The sequence below is a fragment of the Sinocyclocheilus anshuiensis genome, unplaced genomic scaffold (assembly GCF_001515605.1).
Source record: "Sinocyclocheilus anshuiensis isolate Anshui unplaced genomic scaffold, SAMN03320099.WGS_v1.1 scaffold167, whole genome shotgun sequence".
Lineage (NCBI taxonomy): Eukaryota > Metazoa > Chordata > Actinopteri > Cypriniformes > Cyprinidae > Sinocyclocheilus > Sinocyclocheilus anshuiensis.
In genome coordinates, this window is record NW_015552552.1 from 1,071,266 (window position 1) to 1,083,132 (window position 11,867).

An 11,867-nucleotide genomic window follows, 5' to 3' on the forward strand; every position below is an offset into this window, starting at 1 on the left:
GGCATGCATATATATATATATATATATATATATATATATATATATATACACACACACACACACTTTTCTATTGTGAAATGCCATCCGTTGTTGCAATACAGACCAAAATGGTGCTGTTCTGCATTCAGAAAAGGCGGTCTTTAAAGAAGGCTTTGAGTTACGTTTGAATTGCCCTCTGCCCGAAAGAAACCCCGCCAGTGAAATATTGGGATTAACTGGTTTTTGAGGCGCGGATTAGCGCGACTTTCCCAAGCCGCACATTCCTGGTGCCATGTCTCTTAAAACGAAAGGGCCGGAAACCCGGCGGGGAAAATGAGAAATAATTAAAATTTGCTCACGCCTTGAAGTTGCAAAGATACTTTTACTTTAAGTGTCCCGATGTTTAATAGCCAAATTACAAGACGCATACAAGCCAGTGCTTTTCAAGTTTAACCTTTAATTTAAGGTCTGAGTGGGCCTGTACCTTAGCCTATCAAAGCCTATCCCTTTATAAGCCACATGTTGACGCACATTTTATTAAAAATTGATTGGAATACAATGTTGAGTTGAGGTAGGCAATTTCTTGTAAATCAGTCAACCAGGACAACGCTATTAATATTTATGTGGATATGCACGGGATTTCCTCTTTTCTTTCCTCCAAAGGAAATGGACACCATTTCATTTTTTTATTAAATTGGGATGAAGTTAATAAATAAAATAACTCACATTTAGAGCGCTTTTAAATAGCCCGTCCACATGATAAATGAACAGATAAAATAGTTTAACGTACACGCCATTTGCCAACTGTTTCTTGATACATCATCCTTGTCGCACAAGAAAATCGATTACAATTTGGTGGTTTGGTTAGCCGTCTATTTTCTTTCTTCTCATAAATCGGGCCGCCGAACTTTGTATTAACTTTTGCATTCCAAGCTATTTCAGCTAACCTATTAAAACACAAACACACACATACAATTCATAATAAATTTTAATAACTCGTCCAGACGTAATAACTTTAAATATGGTGTCAGATTTGAAATTGTTTATTAATATTTCTGTGGCGGGACCACATTACCACTCCAGACAAGTTTAAGATCCACGTGGGTGGTATATCAGTTATGACCAATGGAGATCAATGAACGGGGACAGACAGTTCCTTTCTTACACATTCTCTCGAGTCCCTGTATTTTCGAGATCGTTTGTCTCTTGAAATTAATCCAATAGTAATCATGTGACTAGTATTATTTACCATCGTGTTTCCTTAAAGAAAAAAATCTATTAAAATCACAGCCGAGTCTTCGCAGATGCGACAGAGCTCACAAATTGCATACAGTTACAACAGATCACAGTTTCGAAGGCTAGCACAGATAAAAAAAAAAAACACAAATGTACCATTTATATAAGACACACATTGATTGTCTTTTAAAAACTACATATTGATTCCTTATAAACACCTTTTCTTAAATAAAGTAGTGCATCCAGGTCGCCATGGGGGCGTTCAGCGCACACACACACTCGCACGCACACGTACACACGCACTCGCACACATCCTCTCTATCATCCTCCTGATGGAAGTGTCTCTCGTCTTGCCAACATTGAAATAGGTCGGCGTGCTGTAAGAGGCTTAGAGAAAGCCTGCCCATTCCAAGCACTTAACCAAAAGATTGGCTCCTTTTGCCGTGTAGTTTTTTTCTCCTCTTTTCTTGTGTAAGGATTTGTTCCGTGGCTTTGACCTAAATTATTACAAATTCACTCAGATTCCCTGTACCTTAAACAACAGGTTGTGGTCAAATGGCCTATGTTTATACGCATTCACGACCCTTCAAATACTACTTTGCAGGCCACGAGGGGTGCATGTAGCTCAAATAGATATTTCATGTCAAAGACGAACTTCAAAAGCGCTGTCGGGCACAATGCAACCCATCCATCTCGGAGAGTTCGCGTGTCACGGAACACTTCTGTTTTCGGAAGGATGGGAGGTCTACAAGGTTTATTTTATGGTCTTTTAGTGTGTTGACTAGACAGAATGGCAGACGTTTCGTTAGTTTCACAACACCTGGAATTTCCAGGAGGAAGTCTGATCTTTGTAATCCAAGCAGTCAGCATTAAAGTTCAGTTTCCACGAGGACGCTTGGTCCTTATAATCCAAGCAATCCGCGGTGGAGTTGAAGCCGAGCCCCGAGGCACCGTAACCTTGCGTGGGGAGGGACGCGGAAGACTGGTTCAGGTGACTGGTGACAGCGTTGCTGCTCATGGGGCTCAAAGTGGATCCTGGCCCGGTCAGCTGATGGTGCATGGGCGTCAAGTAAGAGCCGCAGTCCATGCCCCCAAAGTAGGATGTGGAACCAGCGTAGCCCTGGCTGTATCCAGACGCTTGAGTATAGGTCATGGGGTAGGATCGCTGCATGCAGGAGGAGGAGGTAGAGAGTGGGTCTGACAGCGGGGAGATGGAGGCCGGGCTCCAAATGGACACCGGCGCGGTTGTGGTGGAGATGGCCGGGACTGAAGTGCTGGAGGGCGGGGTGAACTGGCCACTCGCCCCGCTCTCAGAACTGGCCTCCCGCGCTGGAGAGCTCTTCTTTTTGGCAGGTCGCACCTTGTTCTGGCCTCCGTTTTGTTGTTGCTGCTGCTGCTGGCGACACTTTGCCCTTCGGTTTTTGAACCAAACCTGACGTGATAAAAAAAACAGGGTTTATTAATATTTACGGTGTGAACCAATTTAAATTGTGGTGTAGCGCTGTATAATTATCTTTGTTCTGTCTTTGTGCAAAATGAGAAACAACAAACATTATTATAGATATTTTAGTATTATAGTGCGCCTCTCGGGTCATAAAGATGTCTACGGATTTTAGATGGTTTCATTTTTAAATTAAGACACTCTTGCATGACTTGAATGATACGTACCTGTACACGGGACTCCGGTAAGTTGATTTTCAAGGCCACCTCCTCTCGCATGAAAATATCCGGGTAGCGCGTTTTCGCGAATAAAGCCTCCAGAATATCTAGTTGCGCTCTAGTAAATGTTGTCCTTTCCCGCCTCTGCTTTCGAGGAGTCGCTGTTTTAAATAAACAAATGCATCACAAGATTGTCCATCCGAAAAGCTTTCATGCATAGATTTATTTTAAAAGCGGGTTATAAACATTAATGTATGATTCCAAATATTACTAGGCCTATAAAATATCAATATATCTAAAATGTTTGACGTGATTTGTTTTATTATTTAGTAAAACATTTGAAACTTTTCCTCGTTTGATATGGAATCATTGGTGCAATAAAAACAACATAGGCCTACTATGTCAGAATAATAGATGCATTTTTATTTTAATTCACCAACTGGCGTGTTTTTAAATTCTTACGATTTACAAGGCATATAAATTGTATTGTGTGAGATTGTGGATTTCAAAAAGGTTGTGAACTTCTTCAAAATTCATAACTACCTCATAACTCTACAATTTAATTATGCATCAGCTACACATAACCGCTGAATAATAACCTGCATCTCTAGAAGCTTCGAGTGGAAGTGTAATTATGAGACTAGAAAGCATATAAATCAAATAGCCAGGCCTACTATTTACATTTAAGCACGTATACGGGAAAAAGTGTAACTACATATTCTTGAATCCATAAATGGATATTGAAAAAACATCTCAATATCGTTGTGTGCGTACATTCCAAGCATCTTTTACATAAAATGCTTAATAATTCGGAAGCCTGTCTCTCACCTGGGTATCCAACGGAAGGGTGCAGAAGGTCCATACCGGAGGTAGTTAAACTTAGCCCGTTGACCGTGTAAGGTGGTTGCTTGAGATACGACATCATGCTAAAGATGGTTGTGGGGGGGGTTAAAGTTGAAGAAAATGTGGAAAGCTGTACACCGGCCCCTTTATTCTTTTCTTAGCCTTATTTCTGCTTCTGGCTTGTTAACGTCTTCAGCGGTTGAGGTGAAACCAAAAACCCTGTTTTCAAAAAACGACAAAGATAAACAGAGGCGTTCACTTAATTGCGACGACGGAGGTTGTTGTTTCAACATCTATCATTAGATATAAACAGGGTTCCTCTAGCTGCGTTGACTTATAGGCGAATAAACCACGTCCACACAGCAACGAGCTCTTAAAGCCGCTCCAGACCTCCAGCTGTCCTCATGAGATGAACGAAGCTCATCTTGACAAACGCCCCCCGTCCCTCCCCTTCCTCCCCTCTCCCCACCAACCCCAAAAAGTAACATCTATTAATTGCAACAAGTCTACACAAAGACCAAACTCAGTCGTTCAAATGTGCACACAAGCCCGAAACACAATTTGCATAGGAACCCGGCTAATTGTCTCAGGCATAAGAGCATTGATTGGGAGCTATTGGTGGAAACAAAGACCACTGTTAGCCTGATAACTAATGCTGATAACAAAAGCTCCATTGGCGAGGGACAAAAGTAACAATGACAAAAGTAACCACCTTCTTTCCCCACTCATATCAGTAAAAAGAGTAGGCTATAAACTTAAAATTACGTGCTTTAGTATTTTTCAGAAATTACATGTTAATTCTGATTTATGTTGAAAAGAGTATAACAATATATCAGCTTTAATATTTTTGATGCTCCATTAAATATTTTGTTGCTAGATAGATTGTTGGCGTAGAGTTATTAGTTCATTTTATTAGTTTAGATACTATTAGAATTTAAAAATAATTTGACTCAAACGAACAGATTAGCCAATACATTTTTTTGGGCCCAAATGAAAGAAAAAAAGTTTCTTATAATAGACTATTGTGTCATCAAACAAAACTCCAAATTCACCGAAGTTCAGCATCATCCAAATCACAATCCTGTCTGAATACATGATGAAATTATTAAACAAAAACTTCAGCCTTATTATGCAAAAAAAGTTTTTTTTTTAATCCAACGGTTTCGCCCCTCAATCTGTCACTTAAAACAGTCGTCGTCTACCAGTTGCGCAGCCGCTCAATAGTAATTACCTCATCCAAGAATTAATTATGATAAATGTTGTTGTTGATAAATTAACGAGATAATCCGTGTGGCACGCACTCCCCTAATTACTGGACGCTACCTCTTCAGCTGAACGTTTGGCCTCATTGATTCTGTGCATGACTACAATAAAAATCACACACGTGCGCGCTCGCACACACATACAGTCTCTGACACGATACAGAACAAACTATTGAAATAAAAAAGTACTGAGACTATACGCAATAGCTATAAAATGCATGTTATAGGCTACTCCTTTTTTATTTCTCTTCATATTCTCATCAGAAATAAGAGCAGTGTGCCGAATTATGTCGCTCGTTGTTCGCACATTGTTTTATCGGTTTACACCCGAACGGTTAAAATGAGCCAGAAAACCAATCAGGTAGTAAACGTTGATTTAAATTACATTTTAAAAATAAAAAATGTGAAACAGTGCACTACCACAAGTCAAGATGTGTATAAGTAAATATCGATAAATATTTGTTCTTTTTAAGGACCGCGTTGGTTTTCTCAAAATACAAGCTATAATTAATAATAAAAAAATAATAACAACATTGTTCGCAAAATCTTAATACAGAAAAATATATTGCACACGACTACATAAGGCGGGCCACTTACTGAATAACTGGATTCAATTCGAAGTCCGTTAAAGTTTTGTGTCCAATAGCGAATCTACGTCTAAATGGTTACAAAAATATCGAAGACATCAAGATAAAATCCTTTTCATCAAACCGTGAAGCAAATGAGTTATGATGAAGCCTCTACAGCTAAACGCGAAGAATGAATAAAATGGTTTAGAGAGATTAAAGCACATACGGTTATGATTCGCTGCTCTTCGGGGTTGAAGTTGCTGGAGTCTGATTTGTACAGCACGCTGGCCAATGAAGAGCTCTGGACTGGAGTCTGTTTCTCTCGCAGGGCCCTTTGCAGGGAAACAAATGTCGGCAGCTACTTTTTGATGCAAACTCTCCAGCCAATGAGAGCGAGGCCCTAGCGGAGCACATTCTCATCTCTGAGAATCAAAGGAATGTCATTTTATGTTGTAACATTAACTCATAGTGTTATGAATAAAGTGGAAAGAAATGCTTTTTTTTTTACACTCCTATCTTAAAAAACAATGCTCTTATATATTTGTATGATTGATCTGTTTGAAATGAGTTTTTTTTTGTTCTGCGGTGGCCCTTTGTGAGCGTGCGCTAATTTGTAGCCTATTCTTACCACTTAAAAAAGTTGCAAAGGAAACAATAGTATAATTTATATAATCTCGAGTGAAAACAGCAGACTTATATACTTATATTTATAATTCGTATAATATAACAGCGAGGTTAAATTGGAGAAAACAAATGTTGAATACGGACGCTTGAATCCACGCAGACCTCTTGCATTTCTGTTGCGTAGCTGGAGGGATTTACGGGGACTTAATTCCTTAAAACTGTCCTCTCGTCCACATGACGCACAAACTGCAAGTGCTCAAGCTGATATACCCAAATGTATCAAGAGATGAGTGCATCGCATTGCCATGGGGCTAGATTAGGGCCTTTTATAAGACATGTAGAATACACGTGAAACCAGTGTGGAGAAGCGCAAGAGGAGGTGAATTAGGAACCTTGTTAAAAAATGTTGAAAACAACATGTTGCCAATATCCACTTCGAGACATTTCTATCGGGATTCTTCTGTGTGGGAGGAAAGCCGACTGTATCATAACAGCTTTAAGTCTATACATTTTAGGATATCCTGAGAAGAGGAGAACCTGACAAGCGCCCGGGTGACTCGCCATGCACGGACAAATGAACAACGGTGAGCAACATATGAACAAAGATCATTGTTATTTAACGCATGTTTCTTTTTGTTTAATTGAATCCAAGCTCAGGTATGTTTAAATGAAATGCAACTTTTTCTAAATAAAATAATTTATGAATATATTCTACCTATTATTAGAATTACTAGTATTATCATCATCACTGCTACTACTACTATTGTTGTTGTTGTTTGTCATTACCATCAGATTTAATTCTTATTATGGCAAACTAGAATTTCCAATCCATAGGATCAGTCATAAGGATCAGTACGTTCTAATTCTTTTTCTGTTTAAACACAACATTTTTTTTTGTTTGATATTATTGAAGCATAAACTATAGCAAATGTTTTTTTTTTATTATTTAAATTTTTATTATTAATATTATTATTTTTTAAGATTAGGTATTTTCCTGTTTACTACCCTATTAATAAATAATACAAACAACAACAACTAATAATAATATTAATAATAGATATGTCATGATGGCTGTATTTTATCAATGAGATTTGAGTTTATTCATCCTTTTATTTTACTTGCATTGGATGATGCCGTTTTGAGAACGTAAACGCAAAGACAATTTAAAAACATGACTAATAAAAAGTTCCTATTGTGTAATTCCAGTTAGAATCTGATCTATCTAAAAAAAAGTAGAATATAGGCCTATAATAGGTTATTTTATATTATATATAGATCTATGAATGGCGTCCCATTAATCGAGTCTTTGGGTTACAGATGCCGAAAAAAACTTTTACACTTCAAGACAGGATGGAAAGCTTCAGTTGTGCACCTGCTATTGTGGAATGCCCTGGAGACGATGACAGCCACCATTATCCTGGTGATTTACCTGTTAATATTTCCCCACATCCACCTGCCACGTACTGTTTTGAAAATCTATAAACAATGTCTTTCACTTCAAGCGTTTTTGGAGTTCTTTGTGTTCGAAAGTGAATGAAAAATGAATCTTTCAACGCAAATGGCCGTTTCTTCGCTGAACTCATTCGCCTGAGCTCAAGTATGACATTTTGGGGGAAACAAAAAACAAAACAAAACAAAACCGCGGGTCGCTACATGTAAAGGATGAACCAAAATGATAACTGTGCTTGCAGGACTGCGAAAACATCTAAATAATCAACATAAAAAACATGGACAAATTATGTCGTTTTGCAGCTTTTCAGTTAAGATTTAAAACTGATCGGGAACTAAAAACACTTGAAAAGTTAATATCTGCAGGTTTTTAGACGGTAGAATTCAGGAGCGTGTGTTTCACATGATATTAACGCGCTGTGTAATTTCTTTAGTAACACGCAAGTCACAGCTATGATAAATAAACGATGTTTCATCCACCATCATCCCGCGTGCCTTTATCGCTGGGATCTCGCCCAGCGTTGCCTCTCGCTGTTTAAACTGCTAAATTATTTATCAAATTCTAAACGCCCCTCGTCCGGAGGGAACTCTCATCTTTAAAGGAATTGTGGTTCGTCAAAGTGAAAAAGAGCAATGCCTGTTCGCGCCTGTGGCCACAACAGCGCAATCCCAGTAAATTACACCCTTCCCTTTAATCTCCACTTTGGTTGAATGGCGAGTTGCAATATTAAACGTTTATTTGGGTTCTAATGCTGAGCATGTAACAGTATCTAGTATATTATTACGACGTTCTATTTTTTTTTAAGTGACTGAATATTGCATTGATAATTACCTACCCCCATTAAAATAGACAAAGAAAAATACAGTCTAATATAGTCAAACAATATAGTCTACAAATATATTCTACAGTAATAATGTCTAAATAAATATTTAAATGACATAAAATATAATAGCTATGTTATTTTATTATTTATAACAATATCCATTACTACTATTACTACTACTACTACTACTACTACTAAAAAAATAATTAAAAAAATCATTAAAGTACTAATCTCTCTTTCTGTCTCCCCTGCAGGTCCAAATGTTTTGCAAGCACTGCATGGTGGGCAAATGCAAAGTGGACATCATCTGATGTTATCTTATGTGAATGTTTGGAGGAGCACAGTAGGAAAGGATCAGTTTCTTCACAGTTTTATTAACAACTGAAGATTAGAACATCTTTAGTGGCTTATGACACCGTGTTGCACTTACTCTGAAATTGTTGGACTGATAAAAAAGGACTTTGTTGATTCATTTAAATTAATTTTTGACTTGACTGTATCTTCTGGTGGTACGTATATTGTGATTTTTTTTCTTTATAAGGTTCTGACTTTAGAGATTAGGTTAAAACCCTAGACATGGCTGAACTGACATAATTTAGCGTGATACATTACAAATGAACTTGCCTTAATATTCTCCCAAATGTTTCTCTGATTTGATATAATTGTGATAGTGTTTAAATGCGATAACAGTCATTTTTGATGAGAGGAACACTTGAACGTGAAGGTATATTTGCACAAAGTAATTACTATGAATAAAAGAGCTCGTTTGATCTTTATTGACATCCATAATTTCCCGTGTGCCACATCTTCCCGTAAGGTACAGCAAACTTAAATGGGGTTAAATGTTACGCGTCACGGTCCGAGAAAATAAGGATGTCAGATTGGAAGGGTGGGGAGAAACGGAGGATGATTGCACAGTACATTTCAAGAGATCACCAAGGTTACAGCGATCTACATATAGAAACAGACTGGGGATAAAAAGAAAGTGAAGAGAGAGAGAGAACATTAAAATTTCTTAGTACAGTTATACTCACACTACAACAATATTGTACAGCACCACATTTTTTAGTAAGTCTATGTATAATTGTGTTTAAAACATTTGCATACTAATTTATTTTCAATAAAATAGACATTTTAAGTTATTTTGTTGAACATAAACACACTTTAAAACCTCCAACTAGAGCAGAAAAAGGCACAAAACCAAGACAGAATTCTGTGCATATGCATGATGCATTTAGTATCTTCTGAAAATATTTAACGGTTATTAATCACTACTGTAATTGTTTGTCTGCTGTTTACACAGGGGCCAAGCAGCAAACAAATGGATTCAATTAAAACTGAATCTTCCCTTCAAGTCATCAATATAAGGCAAAGTAAGCCCTCCACCATACTGACACGGACAAACAAGTACACACAAGGGGACACTAAACGTTCTTTCAGTCATGCATAAACATGCTTTTCTCTCTACGCTCTTGCTCTCTCACTTTCACACACACACACACACACACACACACACACACACACACACACACACACACACACAATACAAAGTCCCTCAAGGTGAACTTGGTGAAAGATCTACGAACTCAGATCTTCAAAGAACTTGCAATGCAATTGTGTCAAATTCACTTTTCCAAACGAATAATGATAAGACTCAATATTACATGCATCTAGTTGAGAAAAGCAAAAATGGCATGAGGTGTACGGTGGAACCTGCCCTGCAGTGTGGGCTTCACTTCTCTCGCCTCTCTCAGAGTTCAAAGGCACAGGAACAGAGAGGGTCGGATTTATTCAGATTTATTCATGTCTTTCTTGTAGTCTGCAAGGCCCTAAGATCACATTTAGGAAATGTTCTTTTGTGAGGTTGGCTGTGAAATCCCCGTAATAAATTCACCAAACAGGCACAAGCAATGGCAATTTATGATTGTGGCCATTTTTTCCTTTCTATCTTGCCTTCCAGGTAAAGGTGTGTCTGTTTATGCATCACTTTTAGACTCAAACACCAGTAACATGGACCTGAAAGGGTCAATGATCATAAGATATACATTAAAATAATCTCTTATTGAAACTTTCAATACAAACGTTGGCTAATTATGGGTTTGTGACAGAAGTAAAGTCTAAAAATAAAGGGATAGTTAACGCTCAAAAAGGAAAATTGTCATCATTTACTCACCCTCATGATATTACTTATGTTCTTCTATGGAAGATATTTTGGAAAATATTTCTAACGTTGTTTTCCGACCCCCCTGATTTTCTCTGTATGGGCACAAACAGTGGAAACATTTTTCAAAATATCTGCAAAAGAAAGAAAATCATTCAGGTTTGGAATGACACAAGGGTGAGTAAAAGACAGAATTTTCACTCTTGGGTGATCTATCCCTTTAAGAAGTGATATAACAATTATTTGTGTTATTTTGTCCCCAAGCCAAATTGTGAGCACCCATCCTCAAATACGCACGCTAACATTATTGAGTCTTTAATTATGTGATATAATTAACCCTGCACCCAGTTTGAAAGGCATGTGAGTCGAGGACGAGCCCCCATATGGGGTGAGCATTCCTTGCTTGTGCCCCATCCAAACCCCACTTTGTTTTGAGTGACATTCTGGCACTCTTGTTCATACACCAATACTCAGACTCCAAATTGTACCGTCTTGCTGTCTTATACACTGCCAGTTCACACGCATCTCTCTCCCCTTTTCTATTTTTAATGCTCTTGCACAAAAGGTTTTCTTTACGTTTTATGCAAATATATTTTTTAATCTTCCTCTGGAAATCTTACACTTTTCTTTTCTTTTCTTTTCTTTTCTTTTCTTTTCTAGTGTCTGTGTCTCGTAACTGTTTATATCTCTTTTGGAAAAGTGGAGGCTGTCTGTTGGGACTCTCATAATTCTGTCAGTTGGATGTTTCCATTACGTTCTCATCACGTTCCTGCCATGTTCTTGTCCTGGCTCCAGCCTGTAGTCAGCTACCCTTCCAGCCACAGGCTGGCAGCTGTTTTTTTTTTTTTTTTTTCAGAGTCTGCCAGAGTTGCAGACTGGGACAGGACAGGCTATGTGTGTGTGTGCTGGGGGTGGGAACACTCTCAGAAACCCCAGTGGTTACCGCCTTGCGGCTGGCAATAGGGATGCAGGAATTTCACTAGACCTACTGCCCGGAAAATGCCAGGTGGGAGACGAGGAGCGGACAGAGGGTGTGGAGGAGTCACATTAATTGCTGGCAGGGGAGGTGGTGGATAGGTAGCTCAGGAACTGACAGAAGCTCAATAGAAAAATAGAGAGGTAAAATCAAGCTCAGGAACTGACAGAAGCTCAATAGAAAAATAGAGCGGTCAAATCAATTGCAGCCTGATGTATTTACTGTCGCTTTAATGTCATTTGCAGAATGAGCGTTTCTCTTGAAAGCTAGAATGCAAACGAATCA

At 38.2% G+C, this 11,867-nt stretch overlaps 1 protein-coding gene and 1 long non-coding RNA gene across 3 annotated transcripts; one reads left to right on the forward strand and one right to left on the reverse strand.

Moving 5' to 3' along the window:
• Positions 1 to 988: 988 nt before the first annotated feature.
• Positions 989 to 5,868, reverse strand: otx2b (orthodenticle homeobox 2b). Of its 2 annotated transcripts, none has more exons than XM_016455093.1 (4): positions 5,775 to 5,868; positions 3,703 to 3,936; positions 2,884 to 3,035; positions 989 to 2,647 (listed from the first exon to the last, which is right to left on the reverse strand). In XM_016455093.1, the coding sequence occupies exons 2-4, from the start codon at positions 3,797 to 3,799 to the stop codon at positions 2,027 to 2,029; spliced, it is 870 nt and encodes a 289-aa protein (XP_016310579.1). In that variant the 5' UTR covers positions 3,800 to 3,936; positions 5,775 to 5,868; the 3' UTR covers positions 989 to 2,026. The 2 variants fall into 2 exon arrangements, with proteins under 2 accessions (XP_016310579.1, XP_016310578.1); XM_016455092.1 differs by lacking the exon at positions 5,775 to 5,868 and adding an exon at positions 5,577 to 5,762.
• Positions 5,869 to 6,594: 726 nt separating this feature from the next.
• Positions 6,595 to 8,842, forward strand: LOC107664506 (uncharacterized). Its single transcript, XR_001631463.1, has 3 exons — positions 6,595 to 6,756; positions 7,490 to 7,592; positions 8,700 to 8,842. It is a non-coding gene; the product is annotated as an uncharacterized LOC107664506 (long non-coding RNA).
• The last annotated feature ends 3,025 nt before the right edge of the window (positions 8,843 to 11,867 follow it).

Bases quoted from the DNA above. Each gene is read 5' to 3' on its own strand.
- otx2b (XM_016455093.1), bottom strand. From the start codon at position 3,799: ATGATGTCGTATCTCAAGCAACCACCTTACACGGTCAACGGGCTAAGT. The intron at 3,036-3,702 runs GTGAGAGACAGG...TATTTAAAACAG, and splicing joins CCCTTCCGTTGGATACCCAG to CGACTCCTCGAAAGCAGAGG. The intron at 2,648-2,883 runs GTACGTATCATT...TTATCACGTCAG, and splicing joins TACCGGAGTCCCGTGTACAG to GTTTGGTTCAAAAACCGAAG.